Below are 21,208 nucleotides of genomic sequence, written 5' to 3'. Positions count from 1 at the left end.
CTCCAATCGGTAGCCCCTACCTACTACTACTACCAAAATTTTGGCTAAATTTTACCATCATATTGTCTACTATTTTAGCACATTGTCATACTAGGATTTGGCTAAATATTATTCAAACTTTCTTTAATTTTACTCCTTGTTTTTTCTCTCAATAGCAAGTACAACTTCTTTGTCACGAAACTTGTGCAATGTACACGACTTCTCATATCTTCTCTAGTGCTCTTCTGTAAAAGATTTGAGGTACAAACCCACAAGTCTATCAAGACACATTAAAGGGCAACCCTCGTGTTTCATAAAATTTGCAGTTCACAAAAAAGAGCATTTATGAGACTAATGCTACTCACCAATATATGTTCAAAGCGAGACTATAATGTGTTCATTTATTCATCGATGTGTTCATTTACGGACCTAAAAGGCTAGGATATAATTCCCAACAAGTTGGTCTAACGGTAAGGCTTTAGCCTCTTCACCTACGGAAATCCCCCATTGGGTCACACTCTAGAGGGACACCTTGTGCTCACCTGTGTTCACGTCACTAGGGCTCTTGCCCTTGGACACTCAAGTGCATCCTCCTAAAGTGGGTCACCCGAGGAGGAGGTTCTAGCTGGTTGCTTCGAGTTCTTTCCGTTGTTCCCAGCACGTGGTATATCAATTAGGTGGCCATGGTGATGCCTACGTGTGGCTCTTGCCAGATGGTACGCAGCCCTTGCCCGACCATGTAACATGGCTAATATTTGGAAGGGATAAGCACCTCCCCCTGTGGGCTCTCTGGTGTGTTGAAAAAAAGAGGGTTGGGATATATAGAATTATGCACTGTGGGCCCTCTGGTGTGTTGAAAAAAAGAGGGTTGGGATATATAGAAATCTGCATATAAATGGCTAGATTTATACAATTGTGCATACCAAAAGTACAGAACTTACAAGTACAGAACCTTAAATTTGATCTCGCGTCTCGAGCCTCTAGGCTTTCCCACATGGAGCGTCAAATCTCAACAACTGTTGTCAAATACCTGTATTGGCGTATTGACATACTGGGCAAGATTAAAAAATGAGTCCCCGATGCCCCTAACAATCAGATGCCTTAGGTGCCTCTTTATCAATTCACTGAAATGGTAAAAACATGATGTTCAAAATGCAATATAGAGGTGCATTCAATAAAAAAGACCCTTCATAAAGCTATCAGCTGGATTCAATTCAGGACTTCCTTGCTTATGAATGCATGCTCCAATGGAAAAAGAGCATACTAAAACAGGATTATGTTAAGCAGTTCAAGGTTCAAATCCAAAGAAGCGAAAACTTCTGTACACCCTTGGGACAGAGGGAATGAGAATCTGTCTTCAATGTTATCGATCAATAAACAACCTGAGAATGTTTTCTACACAAAAGATACGGTTCAATAATCTGCCTATAGAAACTGTAAAACCTTTGTGGAGAATCAAAAGCGAGCATCTATGTATTAACTCAATAGAGAAGGAAGATACAAGACATGACTGGCCCATTCCATGTGTCATTCTGCAATCTGGGTCCCTCTTGGTATCCAGCTCAAGACAGCAAAGTGTCCACGTGATGCCACACTTGTGCGCAAACAGACCATACTGCACACAAGCTCGCATAAGAGCCACCGATAGCTGCACCTTCCTGAGAGACCTACACATGCCATATAGCACAGCATGCACAGTGCGGCGCACGAAAGTTATGCCCAACTCTACTTCGAAGACGTTGCATTGACCACAGCACATTGATGTGATTGGTATTCCATCTCCCAAACCTTTTATGAGAACAATGTGCTGCGTATAGGAATCCAAATCTTTATACAGGCTTCTGATTTGATCGTTATACTAGTGAAAAGGTAAGAAATCAGCTTCTCTCAATATTTGTCGCAGGCTCCCCAGCAGGCCGACCACCAACACTGACTTCAGAAGCCTGCAAGTCATCGCTAGGAGTCCGATCAAGGTTATCAATCCTAACAACATGGCTTTGATCCTGAGCTTCACTTACAACCCTTTCTTCCCAGCGCCGAGGTTCTTCTCCTGATGCTCCGCCCATAGTATGTCCATCTTCACAATGCGCCTCACCGACAAAGTTACCGCTATTGTCCTCCGACAGAACAGAAGTACGGCATATTGGGCATGTCACATTCTTTGTCAACCATTCGTCAATGCATTGCACGTGAAAAGAGTGATTACATGCTGGAAGTTTCTGTATTTTCTCACCCTCCTGATAATCACCAAGGCATACTGTGCACCTACACAGTAAACAACCAAAACCTTTCAATACAATAACATAAACTCCACTTTACACACACACAAATGTATCCATCCTATTGGTAAAGTCAGGCACCAAGCATATACACTGTAATGCATCTGCTTGAAAAGAGTGATTTTGCGGACTAAAGAGTTTACTGTGTGTCTTGGGAAGTGGACAAAAATTTCTCATCAAAAGGTACAATGGGTAGCCTCTGCCGAAAAGACTTGCTCAAACCTAACTCCCAAGATGGCTGCAAGAAAATGGCATACCACATGTCAAAGGTGCACTAGATAAATTGAATACCCTCTACACTGCCCTCTAGAAGAGATTGACAACCCTCCCCCCCCACCCCCCACCCCCCCTCCTTTCCCCCAAACCCCCAAAAAAAGGCCTACAAAACACCATACCTTCATAAGCTCAGAAAAGTCTTGTCAACTGCAGCGGAATTAAATGGTGAAGATCTAGTTTTACACTTCCACAATCCTTACTTCTTTCCTTGAGTTGGTGATTCCTTTTAGCTTGAATGATGGTTCCTTATTACCTTTCTCTGAGAGAGGGAATGAGAGAGTGCGGTAGAGATGTATAGAGGGAGAGAGAAAGAGAGAGAGGAGGAGAATGACACCCGATGGGGTCCCAACCAACCCTCTTAAGGGCCCCCACACCATTGCCGATGTGGTATTTGCTTTTGATTGCTATATGGAATGTACACACATGCAATACCTCAAGTGCAAACTCTACTGATTGAAATGAGGACTGTCGCCGCGGTAACTCCTCAAGACGAGGCACCTCCGGGGCTGATTTGATGCACCTTTGGATCCTTCTCAATTTGGGATTGCAGATGGCCACCAAGGGGTTGGTTTGCACTCCCGATGTGAGAGGAATGAAGGGCTGAAAACCAGATCTCGATGATGCTGATGATGGACAGCAATGGAGCATTTGATGCCGGCAAGGGAATGCCCGAGGGGAGGCTCAAGTACCGGACCACAACAGGATGCCAATGAAGACAAATCCAAGCCGTTCCGTCGCGGGGAATGGGCTGAGAGCTGGATCGAGCAAGCACAAAAAGCCAGCCCCACGACCAAGGAATTAATAAGCTGAAAAATAACTTATTAATAATATGTGGAGTGATATAGTTTTTCTTCTTTATCTGTTTTCTTGTGTTCCTTGGTTTGTGTCTTTGTGAGTGTTTTAGTCTCCCTTAAAATTTTTAGTTTAGACTTGTCACGCGCAAATGGCTTTGTGTGCCACATGGACATGCTTCATCAACTTCTAGAGCCAGTTTTCCCCTTCTTCATAGGTAGGAGTGTCTAGAATCCTAGGAGGATTAGTACCAACAATTTTGTGAGGCTCTTCGCAAGACTTGCATGTCCGGCCATAAGATTAGGTTGAAACCCTCTTGCATAAATGGTTTGTATATTCATTTTAACACATGTTATTACACTACGGTGGGCATCTGGCATGACGTGCATGTAGTTCTAGGTTAGAGGAATCCAATGAACCATTCCTTGCGTCGATCGGATTCCCGGGTGGGCAGATGTGCTACAGCTTCACCCAAACTAATCCCCCCCTCCCCCCCCCCCCACAGCCCAACTTTAAAATAAAATCATTTTAATTATTTTTTTGTTGGGTGTTGTCACAAAGTGATGACGTGGCGGACAGCAAAAACCCTAATTTCTGCCAAAAACCCTAAAATTCCCGCAAACCCTAATTTCCGGAAATCGCGGAGGCTATTATTAAAAAAAAAATTAAAAATGTTTTTGGAAAATGATGAGCGACGCAAATTTTGCTTTTTCTCTACAATATGAGAAAGAGAGAGAGAGAGAATGCTTTTGCTTTCAAGTTTTGACTCTCTGTGAGAGAGAGAGAGAGAGAGCAATTGCTTTTGATTTGAAGCTTTTGGGGCTTTGCTTTTGGGCATCCCTTGTAACCTTTAAATTAGTGGTGAGGGCCTCACTTCTCTGAGCATCTGGACGCAAAGTCTGAGAGTGAAACCCTAACCGCTCTCTTGTACTTTGATGATTGATTAATACAAAAAGAAATACCGAAAGGGGCGCCAGTCTTTGGGGCCAATATCTCTAGGCACGGAACTCCGCCGGGCCAATGCAAATCTATTGTGATCTATGAATTGTTTTGAAGTGGTTATTTGGTGCTGTCGCGGTTGATTCTTGACTTGGAGTGTCCAAGTCTGTTACAGTGGTATCAGAGCACGGCCGATTTCTCTTCTACGGGAAATCCGATCCCCGAATTTTTTTTTTCCGCGACACCTATGGCTTCAAGCAATGATCAGCCGACTCCCTCTGCATCTGGAGATGCAGGCAGGGATCACAACGAAGATTCCGGCAAAGAGTATGGCCCGCCTTGGCCTACTTAGGCGGAGCTGCGAGAGATGGAGCGTCGCCAGTTGATCGGCGATGCAACAAAGATGATACTCAATTTTGCCAAGGACCCGAAGATGGCAAAATATATGAACCAGATCTCTTTGGAAGAGGTACAGACGGAGTAGCAGAGAACCACAACCACTCCCGAAACCCGCTCTCAAGAAACCTTCTGCCTACAAGAAATATACGGAGAAGGAACTGGAGAACGTGGTTGATGCACGGATTGCTCAGCTTTTTGACGCGCAAAAGAAAGCCAAAAAGCACGGCAAAAAGCAGAAGAAATGCACTGACTTTCCAGGTTATTTGGGTCGTCAGTCGACTTTTGACAAGGCAAAGAAACAGAAGAAGCGTGTTCGATTTGAAGGAGTACCCAGTTCTTCTTCTTCTTCTTCTTTTGATAGTTCTTCTAGCTCCTCGGATTCGAGCGAAGAAGACAGAAAAGGTAAAAAGCGAAGCAAGAAACAAAACTTCGGAAAGGGCAAGAAAAAGACAAAGAAGGCTACATCTCGCCCAGAGACTGACAGTTCTACTAAGGACTCGTCTACAGACAGCTCAAATTCCGATGACGGAAACTTTTATGCGAACAAGAAGATTTTTTTTTTACAAAGCTAACCAGTATGACTTTCTCGAAGATAAAAGCAAGAAAGTCCGAGAGTTTAAGGAAGGTGGCCACTCGATCAAGTTTGATACTTTTTCAGGATACTCAGATGCTTCGAAGGCTTTGTCTTTTATACAGCAGTTTGACATCGCTTTCGCGGGAGGACGCTATTCAGAGCACTCCAAGATTCGGAGAGCTACCTCTTACTTTAAGGGGAATGCTCGTACTTGGTGGTCCACTCTTCTTTTAAACAAGATTGCGCCAATTAAATGGCTGAAATTTAAGAGGCTTTTTATTTCTTCTTGGTTGACTCAAGAGTTTGAGCGAGATATACGAGCTGCTTGGAACCATCTCCGGATGACCAAGAGCGATACAGTGAATTCTTATTGTGAAAGATTCTGGAGCTCTTTTCTACCCGCCTCTTCATTCAAGAAGATCTCATTCAGAGAACAAATTGAGCGGTTTACCATGGGTCTACCTACAGAGATCCGAGACCACTGCTTGGAACAGAAGTCAGCTTCTATTCAAGAGTTGATGAGTCATGCGAAGCGGGGCTTTGCCATTCACTCTGGCAGTCTGACCTACCCCACAGATGGGGCCATGGCACAACGAGCCGAACAGACTCCTGGGAATGAAAGTAGAAAGAAAAAGAGCAACCCAGCGAAAAATGATGCACGACCCAAGCTTACTCCTGAGGAGAGAGTTCGCTTCATCAGAGAGGGGAAGTGCTTTGGATGCGGGGGACAGGGACATATCTCCGTGAAGTGCCCTAATAAGGCACAAAAAGAACAGAATGATAAAGACGACGATAGGCCTGAGAGTTCGAGAGCAGCTGAGGAATGTGGCAGAAAAGGCAGATAGAAAAGAGTACTGGTACCACATGACATGGGACCTGCACCAAATCTAATGAATGAAAGTACAAGCTTTGCCGCTTTTCGGGCAAAGTGAAGAATCAGGAAGCTCTTTTGAAGGAGCCAAGGCCAACTTCTTTTCACTTGGAATTGGCGGCTCGATTTGGAATTACGCCCGACGACTGACACCACATGCAGAGATAGTTCGATTGGCACCCGGATGGGATGTTGCCATTACACCGAGCATTGGCAAACTTTGTTTGCAATGACAGGGGTGTTCAGGGCACGCGAGTGACGTTCTACTCAGGATCCCTTGGTACCACAAGAACTACGCCGTGGTTGACTACCGGGCCGAGAAAGCGACTTTGATAAATGAAGGGCTCAAAGATTGTACTTGATGAACATCAGTTTCTTACTCATTCTTTTGGGAGAGAACTGAACGCTGGATAAAGGTTGAATATGTTTTGACCTGATCAAAAGAACGCCAAAGATTTTTCTCCACACTCATGCCGATTGCTTTTCAGAAGGCCTGAAGATCAAACCAGTGCTCTGATACCTAGAAGCACGCCACCGAATCGGCCACCTTATCGTGTGAGCCGGGTACAAAATGAAAAGATTATGAACCCAATGAAAGACCTCTTGGAAAAGGGTCTTGTCCAACCTAGTACTTCACCGTATTGCTCTCCAGTGTTGTTGGTTTTGAAGAAAGACGGATCTTGGAGAATGTGCATCGATTCTAGCACTCTCAACAAAATCACCATCAAGAACAGATTTCCAATTCCTAGGATCGATGATATACTTGACAGGTTACAGGGATCCTCGTGCTTTAGCACGATTGACTTGAAGAGTGGATATCATCAGATCAGGATAGCGCCAGGAGATGTCTACAAGACAGTTTTTCGGACGACTTTTGGGTTATTTGAGTTTTTGGTGATGCCTTTTGGCTTAACCAATGCTCTTGCGACATTTAACCGGATGATGGATAGGATTTTTCGAGAGTACAAGCTATTTGTTGGCACTTTCTTTGACGACATCATTGTTTTCTCCAAGAATGAGGCAGAACACAGAGATCATCTGCTTCAAGTCTTTCAGGCATTACGAGATCACACGCTAGTGATTAATGCAAAGAAAAGTGAATTTTTCCTACCAGAGATACACTTTTTGGGACACATTGTGTCAACAGCAGGAGTGCAAATGGACCCGGCCAAGATAGAGACTATCCGTGATTGGCCCGATTTGAGGAATGTCCATGAAGTTAGAAGCTTCTTGCGACTATGTTCGTACTACAGGCGGTTCATACGAAAGTTTGCAGAGGTTGCTTCCCCTTTGCATACCTTGGCACAGAAAGGAGTACCTTTTTCGTGGGGACCCACAGAGGTGACTGCCTTTCGGACATTGAAAGAGAAATTGACTACGGGACCTATTTTGACTTTGCCGGACTTGCAGAAGTCATTTGAAGTATATTGTGATGCTTGTGGTCGTAGTCTAGGTGCGGTCTTGATGCAAGAAGGTCATGTCATAGCTTACGAGAGCCGATTGTTCTCTAGGCCGAAGATGACAGCACAGATCTATGAGAAAGAGCTTTTGGCGGTTATCCATGCTCTTACTCAGTGGCGGCATTACCTACTCGTAGCGGATTTTACTGTCTTTACAGACCATCAGAGTCTGCGCTACTTCTTGTCACAGAAGTAGCTTTCGGAAAAGCAGATGCGGTGGGCGAACATCTTGTCACAGTTTCACTTTCCAGATTGTCCATGTGCAGGGACAGAAGAATGTGGTGGCAGATGCTTTGTCTCGGAAACCGTTGGTTCTGGCTGTTTCCGCGATACATCATAGGAGCTTCGAGGATATGGTCGATCAGTATGCCACAGATACAGGTTTTGCAGATATTTTCACACGGATACGGGATGGGGAGACAGTAGCTGGATACTCCCTTCGGGAAGGCTACTTGATGAAAAAGACTATATTGTGCGTTATACAACCGTTGAGGGATAAGGTTATGACTGAATGCCACTGTCCACCTTTTACGGGTCACCGCGGCATTGCTACCACCATGAAGGGGGTAGAGAGATACTTCTTTGGGCCGAGACTCAAAAAGGATGTGGAAGAGTTTGTGCGCAGTTGCTTGGTATGCCAGAAGGTCAAGTTTGACAGGCATAAGGCACAGGGATTGTTACAGCCTTTACCCATACCCACCCACCCCTAGGAAAGTATTGCAATGGATTTCATTTTTGATCTCCCGAGAACACATGATGATCACGATGATTTTCCGATTACATGGCACGTCTGAGACGATTGTCTCCGACAGAGACCCCAGATTTATGAGTTTGTTTTGGAAGGCAATTTGGGAGAACATTAGCATTCCACTTGCAGACTGACGGGCAATTTGAGATTGCCAATTCAATGATTTTAGACTTATTGAAGTCTTGTATCTCGGATCAGAAGACTCAATGGGAAAAGAACTTACCTTTGGTGGAATTTGCCTACAATAACACGATTCACTCTTCGACGGGGAAGACTCCATGTGAGATTGTTGAAAGTGCTGCGAAGGTTCTATCCTTCCTAAGCACGATAGATTAGATATTTGAAGCGGATGAATATTCGCGAGATTTGGAGATGGCTTTTGCCAAGGTTCGCGAGACTTTGCAGGAGTCTCAAGAACGACAGAAAAAGGCAGCGGATCGCTATCGTCGCGACTTGAAATTGAAGGAGGATGATTGGGTGCTCTTACTTTTGAGAAGGCACACCTACGAAAGAAAAAGGGAAAGGAGAGGCTTTTTCCAAAGCTTAGTATGCGATACTACGGACCTTTCCAGATCACTGACAAGATAAATGATGTCTCCTTCCGATTGAAACTGCCAGATACTTCGAGGATTCATAATGCATTGCATGTGAGTCTCTTGAACCCTGTTAAGGGTGATGTGCCTGATGATGGGGAGCCTGATGAGCAACCCTTAGTGGAAGAAAACGAGGAGATCCTTGTTCCTGAACTTTTTTTTTTTTTTTTTTGAAAATGATGAGCGACGCAAATTTTGCTTTTTCTCTATAATATGAGAAAGAGAGAGAGAGAATGCTTTTGCTTTCAAGTTTTGACTCTCTGTGAGAGAGAGAGAGAGAGAGAGCAATTGCTTTTGATTTGAAGCTTTTGGGGCTCTGCTTTTGGGCATCCCTTGTAACCTTTAAATTAGTGGTGAGGGCCTCACTTCTTAGGGCATCTGGACGCCGAGTCTGAGAGTGAAATCCTAACCACTCTCTTGTACTTTGATCTGATTAATATAAAAAGAAATACCGAAAGGGGCGCCAATCTTTGGGGCCAATATCTCTAGGCACGGAACTCTGCCGGGCCAGTGCAAATCTATTGTTATCTGTGAATTGTTTTGAAGTGCTTATTTGGTGCTGTCGCGGTCGATTCTTGACTTGGAGTGTCCAAGTCTGTTACAGTGGTATTAACCCTAATTTCTACCAAAAACCCTAAAATTCATGCAAACCCTAATTTTTGCCAGAAACCCTAATTTCCGGAAAATGCGGAAGCTACTATTTTAAAAAAAATGTTTTTGGAAAATGATGAGCGACGCAAATTTTGCTTTTTCTCTACAATATGAGAAAGAGAGAGAGAATGCTTTTGCTTTCAAGTTTTGACTCTCTGTGAGAGAGAGAGAGAGAGAGCAATTGCTTTTGATTTGAAGCTTTTGGGGCTCTGCTTTTGGGCATCCCTTGTAACCTTTAAATTAGTGGTGAGGGCCTCACTTCTCAGAGCATCTGGACGCAGAGTCTGAGAGTGAAACCCTAACTGCTCTCTTGTACTTTGATGATTGATTCATACAAAAAGAAATACCGAAAGGGGCGCCAGTCTTTGGGGCCAATATCTCTAGGCACGGAACTCCGCCGGGCCAGTGCAAATCTATTGTGATCTGTGAATTGTTTTGAAGTGGTTATTTGGTGCTGTCGCGGTTGATTCTTGACTTGGAGTGTCCAAGTCTGTTACAAGTGTGGTGGATGGATTGCCCTACCTAAGCCTAAATAAATTCATAAGGCGCAACCCTTGCCTAGCTCAGCATAAGGATCCTCAAAACGCATCAATACCTCATCGCGTCGTCATCGATGTAACAGACTTGGATACCCCAAGTCGGGAATCTAACACGACACACGAGAGAATCACTAACAATACTTCACACTTTAGTCACAGTTCAATTGAGTCGACACAGCCATGTAATTCCGTGCCCACAGACATTGGCCCCAAAGACTGGCGCCCCTTTCGGTATTTATGTTTATACTAATGCTTGAGCAAAGTTACAACGCCCGGGGTCCTCTCTGCTCGTAAGCTCGTCAGCAAAATTGAGCCAGAGAGTGGCCCTGGGGCCTTATTTAAAGGCCCTTAGCCATGGAAAAGCAGTTACATGAAAATCTTCAAACTCAAACGCAATTGGCCCCAAAAGCTCGCAGCGTTTTCAGCCAACGCAAATTACGGAATTTCGTACGCTGCCACGTCAGCAATGTCAGCGTGATTTTCGGCCGTTTGTACTGCCAATCAACACAATTTGCGGTGGGTCTGTACAACCTGCCCGCTAGTCTTCTTTTAATTTCCTAGTGTCCTTGGGGCCTTGTCGGCACATGCCCATAAGTTGGAACAACTTATAGCATCTGGTCTTGTCATTAGGTCATGCCACGTCATAATTTTGTGACAGTCGACATGGAACCCCTCAATACCTCGTTGTCGTCGTCGTCGTCATCGTCGACATAGACCCCATCAATAACTCGTCGTCGCCGACACAGAACCCATCAATACCCCACAATACCCATCAGTATCAAGTACTCGCTTTGTCATTAGGTCATGCCACGTCATAATTTTGTGACAGTCGACATAGAACCCCTCAGTACCTCGTTGTCGTCGTCGTCGTCGTCGTCGTCGACATAGACCCCACCAATAACTCGTCGTCGTCGACACAGAACCTATCAATACCCCGCAATACCCATCAGTATCAAGTACTTGCTTTGGTCATGTCATTAGGTCTGGTCTTGTCATTAGGTCATGCCACGTCATAATTTTGTGACATACCCCCTTCTTGAAAGAATTGTAATCGCCCTCGATTACGCCTGCAAAAACAGGCATAAGTCATAAACCAATTCAATAGACACTGACGCACTAGACGACGCAAATCTAGCACTTGCACAAAGATGACTCAGTCAGTGCACATTCAGATCATATTCAAATCAAATCACATAAAAATTCCATCTAGATCTAAGACCATGATTCTTGGCAACGTACTTACAATCGCATCTAGATCCACATCAGACCTCGCTGATGTCGGATTAACTAATTCTTATTGCGATCATGTCTATAGAATCTTAAGACCGAAATGTTACAGTCATTTCGCTTTTCAATCCTGCACTCAAACAAAATCACATAAGAGAGTACACATCAATCAGACTCAATCTCGGGAATTCCCATTTCCAATTTCCTTATTCATAAAGTCATACAGTAGAATACTCTCAGCAGATCAGTATCCCTGAAATCCAAAGGAAAATCGGTGACTTTATTCCATCTAGGTAATCTGTGACAAAGGAGTGGAGTGACTCTCCTCTCGTGCAGTCCCGTCTACACCAAATTCAATCCTGCTGATCTACGGGAACTTTCGAAATAGACGCAGCTAAACCGAAAGCCTCAAGGTAAAGTTCCAATACCTGAGGAGGCTCTGCTATGTCCCCCTCCTCCATCCACTTCGCATCCAATGCCGGATAGTTCTTGAATTTCACTAAGAACCTCCGAATCACTTTACCTCTCACTTTCCTTTCTTTGTGAGCCAATATCTGTTTTGGAACAAGTATCTCCTTGCTCTCTTTCACTTCAAGTTGCCCATCAGGCTCCCTATCAACTGGCACCTCATCCTTAAAAGGTTTCAAGAGACTCACATGAAAGGATTGTGAATCTTCCAAGTGTCTCGCAACTCGAGTCCGAAGGATACATCATTTATCTTTTCTTGAATCTGGAAAGGGCCATAATACCTCATGCTAAGCTTTGAAAAAGCCGCTCTTTTCCCTTTTGTTTCCTTAGGCATGCCTTCTCAAAGTGTAAGAGCACCCAATCATCTTCCTTCAACTTCAAGTCGCGTCAATGTTTATCAGCTACCTTCTTATGCCGTGCTTGAGACTTCTATAGAGCCTCGCGAACCTTGGCAAAAGCAGTGTCCAAATCCCTCGTGTATTGATTTGCTGCAAAAATCTTGTCTTTGGTGCTTAGAAATGGAGGAACCTTCTTAGTACCACCTTCGATTACCTCAAATGGCGCCTTCCTTGTCGAAGAATGGACCGTATTGTAGGCAAATTCTGTTAGATTTACACCACTCTGCTGCTTCACAGGTCTAGGGCATACATGTACGGCTAGTGTGCCTCCGAGCTGGCCACCCTTTGCATATGCATCTAGACTGCACTCTCCGGCCACCCACTTCTGGGACGGCCGCCCACTTTGTCCGGGCGCCCTCATACTTCGTTTATTTCTTGTTGGGTCGTGGGGAATTTTATCTAGCATTGCCATACCTCCCCTTGGGCACCTATTTATGGGGCCAGGGGGGTATCCACTTCCATCATCAGGTCATTGTATATTGGGTCTTTTGCTCATGGTAGTCATAGTAATTGCCCCCTCTTCACCATCTCTAACATTTGTGGTCTACTCTCTCTCTCTCTCTCTCTCTCTCTCTCTCTCTCTCTCTCTCTCTCTCTCTCTCTCTCTCTCTCTCTCTCTCTCTCTCTCTCTCTCTCTCTCTCTCTCTCTCGCGCGCACTCACAAATTCCACCAAAGGCAAGTACTTTTTCCATTTAGTCTTCTGATCTGAAATGTAAGACTTCAATAAATCCAAAACCATTGAATTGGCTGTCTCAGATTGCCCATCTGTCTGTGGGTGGAATGAGGATGAGAATTGCAACCGCATACCAACAAATGCACTCCAAAACAAACTCGTGAATCGGGGATCTCTGTCCGAGGCTATCGACTTCGACATGCCATGTAACCGAAAAATCTCTGAAATATCTCGCCAAATGATCAGGCTTGACCGTCTTCTTTATCGGAATAAAGTGAGCTTGCTTGCCTAAATTTATCAATGACTGTCCAAATGACATCATGCCCACTTTGAGTCTTGGAAAGGTCAAAAATGAAATCCATAGCAATGCTTTCTCAAGAGCGGGAGGGAATGGGTAAAGGCTGTAGAAGCCCTGGTGCCTTATGCCTGTCAAACTTGACCTTTTGGCATACTAAGCAACTGCGAACAAAGTCGTCCATATCCTTTTTGAGCCTCGGCCAATAGAAGTAACGCTCAACACCCTTCAAGGTGGTATCTATGCCTAAAAAGGGTGGACAGTGGCACTATGTCAAAACCTTTTCCCTCAATGACTGTGTAACATACAACATCGTTTTACGCATCAAATAGCCGTCTCGTATAGAATAGCCTGTAATTGTCTCCCCACTCTGTATCCAGCTATGTCTGCAAAGTCAGGATCTGTTGCGTACTGTCCACCAAGTCCTCAAAACTTCGATGATGGATCGCGGAAATAGCCAGAACCAAGGGCTTCCAAGACAACGCATCTGCCACTAAGTTCTTTTGTCCCTGTAAATGGACAATCTGGAAATGGAACTGTGACAATATCTTAGCCCACCTCATCTGCTATCACAAACTCCTGACGTGTCAAGCCACTGAAGAACAAAGCCAACCAGCAGATCTTGGCGGAGGAGCCTAAACCCTAAGTGGAGAAGCAAAGGCAGCAGAAGAAGTTTTACCAACTTACAAAGTCTTGCCAAGTGGCCTATTTTTAAAGAAGAGTTCCCACTAACTTATGGGACCCCCTCCGATGGGGCCCAAGTGACATAAAGGCATTAAAATAAAGCAAGATCACTCACACACTCAATTCCTTGCGAAATTGTTGATGACGTGGTAGTTGTACAGACGCCCGCGTTTTACGCTGATGACGTGGGAGGTTGTATGGATTTTAGCAAAACGCGCTGGCAGCTTTTTGGGCTCATGCTTTTTGGACGAAATGTTTTGAGTTTGAAGATTTTCATGTAACTGCTTTTCATAGGCCAAGGGCCTTCAAATTTGTGCAGATGGCTCATTCTCTGACACACTTCTCGGTGAAGGTGCAAAGCGTGAGTACCGGCATTGTACCATATAAAGAAATATCGAAAGGGGCGCCAAGGTTTGGGGCCAGTACTCTCTGGGGTGAAATTCCGCCACTCCGTGTACTCTCTTCTCTCTATCTCTTTCAGTTTAGTTGTTATTGAAGTGCTAAAAGTTTGCTCAATCTGTTCTTTTCCGTTGACACGTGGTGCCCATCTCGTGACATCTGCTTTTCCAAAAGCACTTCTGCGACAAGAAGTAGCATAAACTCTAATGATCTATAAAGACCGTGAGATCAACTCCGAATAAATAGTATCGCCACTATGTAAGAGCATGGGTAACTGCCAACAGCTCTTTTTCATAAATCTGTGCTACCATCTCTGGACGTGAAAACATCCTGCTCTCGTAAGCAATGACATGGCCCTCTTGCATCAAAACTGCTCCTAGACTACGACCACAGGCATCACAATAAACTTCAAATGGCTGCTTTTGCAAGTCTGGTAAAGCCAACACTGGTCCGATAGTCAATTTCTCTTTGAGAGTCTGAAAAGTGGTACTCTCTGTCAATCCCTACGTAAAAGGGGCTCCTTTCTGAGTCAGTAAATGCAAAGAAGAGCATATCTCTGCAAATTTTCGGATGAACCGCCGATAATAAGAGCACAAGCCCAAAAAGCTTCGAACTTCATGAACATTCTTTAAGTCCTGCCAATCGCAAATAGTCTCAATTTTGGTTGGGTCCATTTGTACTCCTTCTGTTGAGATGATGTGCCCCAAGAAATGTATCTCGGGCAAGAAAAATTCTCTTTTTCGCATTGATAGCTGATCTATGCTTGTGCAATGCTTGAAAGACCTGTAGCAGATGATGTCTGTGCTCTGCTTCATTCTTGGAGAAAACTATAATGTCGTCAAAGAAAGTGCCCACAAAAGATCGATACTCTCGGAAATATCCTATCCATCATTCGATGAATGTTGCTAGAGCGTTCGTAAGTCCAAAAGGCATAACCAAATATTCATATAAACCAAAGGTTGTCCAAGAAGCTGTCTTGTAGACATCCCCCGAAGCAATTCGGATCTGATGATATCCACTCTTCAAATCAATTATGCTAAAACGAGAGGATCCATGTACTCTGTCAAGAATATCATCGATCCTCGGAATAGGGAATTTGTTTCTGATTTTATTGAGAGCTCTATAGTCAATGCACATCTTATATCCCACGTACGGATAATAAGGGTATCCATATGGGCTCCAACCATTGTAGCCTGGTGGCGGTGGCGGTGGTGGTGGGGGAGGTGGGGGCAAAGGCGGTTGCATTGGATCAGGGTCAGATGGCTGCACCGTATTCCTGAAGACTCCCCCGATCGGCACAGACGGTTGGGAAGGTTGCCGGTTGGAAGCCCTCGTACTTTCTGGTGCGAGAGAAGGAGGTACCACATGAGGCATTAGAGGAGGTAACATGTAATTCAAAAATTGTTGAAAACTTTGCAGCATCGGAAGATTCTGCTGAGGATGCCGCGAAAGAATGTCGTGAACCTCGTCAAGAAGGAACTACAAATATTTTGTTGAATCCATGAACGTCATGTCTTGGGTTCTTTATGGCTTTATGCCCTGTAAGACAAAGCGATGAAGACGGAAGCGCGCCCAATGCGCGATGAAGGGTGGGAGTGGCTAGTAAGTCCGGGATCGGGACCCGAAGATACTTCAAATAAGATTCCAATAGACTTTGGAAGCGTTGGTTTGCTATGTCTGCTCTTTTGTAGGACCGGTATGCTTTCAGAAAAGCACACGCCTAATGCTCTGATACCATTGTCATAAGACGGGCACCACGTGTCAATAGAAAAGACCTGACTAAACAGACTTTTAGCACTTCATTAACAATTGAACTGAAAGAGAGAGACGATATGCTACACAGTGGCGGAATTTCACCCCAGAGAGTATTGGCCCCAAACCTTGGCGCCCCTTTCGGTATTTCTTTATATTGCATCAACACAGTACAAGCCGGTACTCCACGCTCTGCACCTTCTCCTAGAAGAGTGTCAAAGACTGAGTCCTCTGCACTTATTTAAAGGCCCTTGGCCTTGAGAAGCAGTCAAACTCAAAAGTAACTCGTCCCAAAAGCAAGCGCTGAAAACTGCCAGCGTAAATCACAGAAATCCGTACAAACTGCCACGTCAGCAAGTCAGTGTAAAGTCCGGAAATCCGTAATACTGCCACGTCATCAGCTTCTATGCTGTCTTTTGTGTGTGTGTGTAAGGATCCAACTTTATTTTAATTCCTTTATGTCACTTGGGCCCCATCGGACAGGGTCCCATAAGTTAGTAGGACTTCTTCTTCTGTTGTTGCTTGTTCTTCTTAGGGTTTAGACCCCTCAGCTATGATCTGAAGGTTGGCTCAATTCTTCAGTGACTTGACACGTCAGCAGTTTGTGACAAGAGCTATCCGAACTGTCAGAAGAAGATGAGGACGAACTGGACAATCCTTCCAAGTGCACATGCTTCTTCAATTTTCTTGCATTCGCAAAAGAAAATTGACAGCCCACATAGCCAGGGTTTTCAGTTTCCCTTGTTGCATTTCTTCGGTTGCGAAGGACCCCAAAAGTTGGTTGACTCATCTTACGACAACATCATCAAGTTCAATAAACATCCTTGAAACAGGAGGTTTCAAGAGGGCTGACTTTAGTGGGGAATCCATGGCTTTCTGCCATCGGGTATGCACTTCATCGATCGGGTGTCAGGTCAAAAATTTGGCATACTGGGGATCCTTTGAAAACTAGAGCATCTACTTTGCGCAATCATCAACCTGCTGCCTGCTAACGCTACATCTCCATTAATTGATACTTCATAGGCCGGGTGGCTCGTATTCTGCTGCTCCATTTGTATTTTCCGTACCAATTCCAGAAGTGTCAGGAGGGTTCGTCCGATTCTTGCGAGAATCATTACCAGAATCCATGTGTGACGCGCGAAAAGGGATCGGATTTCCCGGTCGGATTTCCCGGTAGAAGAGAAATCGGCTGAGCTCTAATACCACTATAACAAACTTGGACACCCCAAGTCGGGAATCTGACATGACACACGAGAGAATCACTTAACAATACTTCACACTTTATTCACAGTTCAATTGAGTCGACACGGCCCGGCATAGTTCCATGCCCAAAGAGATTGGTCTCAAAGACAAGCGCCCCTTTCGGTTTTTATTTTTATATTAATGCTTGAGCAAAGTTACAATGCCCACGGGTCCTCTCTACACATAAGCTCGACAGCACAACTGAGCCAAAGAGTAGCCCTAGGGCCTTATTTAAAGGCCCTTGGCGATGGAAAAGCAGTTACATGAAAATCTTCAAACTCAAAAGCAATTGGCCCTAGAGATTGGCAACGTTTTCAGCCAGCGCAAATTACAGAATTCCGTACGTTGTCACATAAGCACTGTCAGCGCGATTTTCGGCCGTCCATACAACCAATCAGCGCGATTTGCGGTGGGTCCATACAGTCTGCCCACCAATCTTCTTTTGATTTCCTAAGGTCCCTTGGGGCCCTGTCGGCAGGTGCCCATAAGTTGGAACAACTTATAGCATCCGGTCTTGTCATTAGGTCAAGCCACGTCATAATTTTGTGACAGTCGACATGGAACCCCTCAGTACCTCGTCGTCGTCGTCGATATAGACCCCATCAGTACCTCGTCGTCGTCGACACAGAACCCATCAATACCTCAGTACCCATCAGTACCTTCAGTATCCCAATACCCGCAATACCCATCAATATCAAGTACTTGCTCTAGCAACAGAGCAAGGGGGCCCTTGAGGACCCAACATTCGGTGTCGTCTCTTTTCTCTCGCTCGTGTCTCTCTCTTTCATTCAGTTCAGTTCAGTTCTTTCAAGTGAAGAAGTGTCCATTGTGTTTGTGCGGAGTACTAGATCCAAGCTTAATCCTTCAACACTTCTGCTACACCTGACACAGAGTCTCGACTAGAGTTGGACCCTATCGAGTTGTACTATGCAAAGAGCAATAATATAGAAATACCAAAAGGGGTGCCAGTCTTTAGGGCCAGTGCGTTTCGCTTGGAACTCCGTCGTGCCGTGTTGACACTCTCTCTCTCTCTCTCTCTCTCTCTCTCTCTCTCTCTCTCTCTCTCTCTCTCTCTCTCTCTCTCTCTCTCTCTCTCTCTCTCTCTCTCTCTCTCTCTCTCTCTCTCTCTCTCTTCAAGTTGCAGTTTATGTGAAACCGACCCGTAGGGCGGTGGACGTTAGCTTTCACCCGATTCTTTAACACTTGACTTTACGACACAAAGCAATGAATTGAAAGGAACTTGTAACTGAGACTGGAATTACACTTCAAGACAAAAGCATGGCCAGGAAGCTAGAATGCTCCCAAGCAGACAGTGACACATGTAGGCCCCAAAGGTTGGTGCCCGCCCCTTTCGGTATTTCTTTATTATCTTTCAGGAATGAGGAATAGACTATAAAAACCAGAGTCCTTGAGACCTTTACGTGTATCCAGCAAGATGGCACCTGTTCAGGCAAAATTTTGGCAACATAACGGCCCCAAAGCTTGCCCTGGACAGTCTTCCAAGCTACAACTAGATATCACCTGTGCAGGTAAAATTTCGGCAACATAACAACCCCAAAACTTTCCCTGGACAGTTTCCCAAGCTCTGACTCCTTTCCAATAGCATAGACCCCCCTGTTTCCTGCGCAAAAACAGTAATTACAGCACACTGTAATTATTGGTTTTCTCTCTGTTTTCAGCCCCAAAACAGCCCCCGAACAGTCATTTGACAGTGGGGCATTGTTCCCAATGCTCCCGGCATCAAGACAGCTGCAAAACAGTCCAAATTCAGCGTGTACACAGCGCTGAACACACACCTGTTTGGTGAGGTTATCACCCTCACCAGTGCCTGCTTTGGTGTAGCAGTTAGCTACACCCGTTCCTGTTCAGAGAGGCTCTTGCCTTGGCACAGAAGCATAAATCCCCATAGATGTACATTGGTCAAATGAGAAGCCCACTTGAGGAGCATAACATAACTGCTCGTAGGGGAGAGAGAAGCAGTGCGTAACGTGCAGGGCATCACTCCTGGCACCGCACTGTACATAAGAGGGTAAGCAAGCATTCCATAGCTCTTGTACCTGCTGCAATCCACTTAACTTCTGAAAATTGCGCCCCCTTTCCCTTTTAGGCTCGCCCCATCTCTCCCAAACATGGCAAATCGCTCACAGAGTGACACCTCGCCCAGTTTCCGACTTTGGCCGACTTGGCTAAAAATATCTCAATTGGTGCGTCAGTTGACTTGGCAGCAGAGCAATAAAATGTTCCCCTTGTCATTCCAAAGCTAATGACGCGAAAGATTTACTTGAGACAGCGTGTGGCCATTGCTTCTCCTCTCAGGTAGGAAGTAAAGCCGAAAAGACAAACGAGTGCAGAAAAGCAGAACCTGTACTCGCTGAAAGACATGGACAAGCGAAGAAAAAAAGCAAAGCTTCGGAAAGGGCAAAAAAAAGGCAAAGAAACCTAAATTTCTCCCAGTTTCTGACAGTTCTATCGAGGACTCGTCCTCAGAGACTTTTAACTCCGACGATCACATGTTTTATGCAAAGATGAAACATTTTTATAAAGCCAACCAATATGACCTCCTCGAAGATAAAAGCAAGAAAGTAAAAGAATTTAAAGAAGGTGGACACTCAATTTGAATCCTTTCCGAGATGCTCGAGAAAGAGTTCCCAGAACAAAGAAAAGAATGATACACCTCCCCGATACTCTTAGAGAAAGGGCTAACTCTCTCAAAGAGGGGAAGTGTTTTGGTTGCAGGAATTTGGACACATCTCCGCAAAGTGCCCCAAAGAGGCACAGCAAGAACAGACTGAAGACAGGCCAGAGAAGACTGAAGACAGGCCAGAGAGTTCTAGAGCAGCAGAGGAATGTGGAAGAAAAGGCAGATGAAAACAGAACCGGTACCACACTGTGTGGGGCCCAAACCGAATAAGATGGACGAAAGTACAAACTTTGCCGCACCAGGGCAAAGTGAAAGAACAGGAAGCCCTCGTTTTCATTGATGGAGGAGCCAACGCCAACTTCTTTTCACTTGAATTGGTAGCTCGATTTGGAATTACGCCCGACAGAGGCTGAGGCCACAGGCGGAGGCAGTTCTAGCGGCACCCGGACGGGATGTTGCCATTACACCGATCATTGGCAAACTTTGTTTGCAATGTCAGGGATGTTTAGGGCATGAGGACTTCTACGTAATGCCCTTAGGAGGTTGTGACGTCCTCCTTGAAATCCCTTGGTACCACAAGAACAATACCGTAATTGACTATCGGGCTGAGAAAGCGACTTTAACAAATGAAGGGCACAGAGATTATACTTGATGAAATTCAGCTTCTTTACTCGATTTTCTAAAGAGAACTGAATGATGATTGAAGGTCGAATATGTTTTGACCTTGATAAAGAACGCCAAGCTTTTCTCCACACTCACGCCGATTGCTTTTTTGAGGGCCTGCCAGGCGAGTTACCACCAACTCGTCCTGAGGATCATACAATTGATCTGATACCTGGAAGCACACCACCGAACCGGCCACCTTACCGTGTGAGCCAAGCCCAGAATGAAGAGAGTATGAACCAAGTGAAAGACCTCTTGGAAAAGGGTCTTATCCAGCCAAGTACTTCACCTTACTGCTCTCCAGTGTTGTTGGTCTTGAAGAAAGATGGATCTTGCAGAATGTGCACTGATTTTAGAGCTCTCAATAAAACCACCATCAAGAACAGATTTCCAATTCTGAGGATCGATGATATTCTTGATAGACTGCAGGGATCCTCTTGTTCACCAGGATCAATTTGAAAAGCGGATATCATCAGATCCAAATCGCGCCAGGAGATGTCTACAAGATATCTTTTCGGACGAGCTTCGGTTTATATGAATTTTTGGTGATGCCTTTTGGCCTTACCAATGCTCCAATGACTTTTAACCGAATAATGGACAGGATTTTCAAAGAGTACACATCTTTTGTGAGCACTTTCGTTGATGATATTATTGTCTTCTCCAAG

At 44.9% G+C, this 21,208-nt stretch overlaps 1 protein-coding gene across 6 annotated transcripts in view; it reads right to left on the bottom strand.

The window, feature by feature from the left end:
* Positions 1–1,183: 1,183 nt before the first annotated feature.
* LOC147460876 (RING-H2 finger protein ATL58-like) overlaps positions 1,184–21,208 on the bottom strand; it is a 42,880-nt gene continuing 22,855 nt past the window's right edge. For 5 of the 6 annotated variants that reach the window (XM_086508575.1, XM_086508576.1, XM_086508577.1 and 2 more), the window contains 2 exons: positions 2,402–2,496; positions 1,184–2,244 (listed from right to left, as the gene is read on the bottom strand). In XM_086508575.1, coding sequence (XP_086364701.1) covers positions 1,857–2,244; positions 2,402–2,496 — 483 coding nt within the window. In that variant the 3' untranslated portion in view covers positions 1,184–1,856. The remainder of the gene's footprint in view (positions 2,245–2,401; positions 2,497–21,208) is intronic. The other variant, XM_086508579.1, reaches the window with a different exon arrangement.

The sequence above is a fragment of the Adiantum capillus-veneris genome, chromosome 3, assembly GCF_014529385.1.
Source record: "Adiantum capillus-veneris isolate H3 chromosome 3, ASM1452938v2, whole genome shotgun sequence".
NCBI classification, from domain to species: domain Eukaryota; kingdom Viridiplantae; phylum Streptophyta; class Polypodiopsida; order Polypodiales; family Pteridaceae; genus Adiantum; species Adiantum capillus-veneris.
Note: the sequence above shows the minus strand (reverse complement) of the source record. Positions and strands in the feature narration are given on the sequence as shown.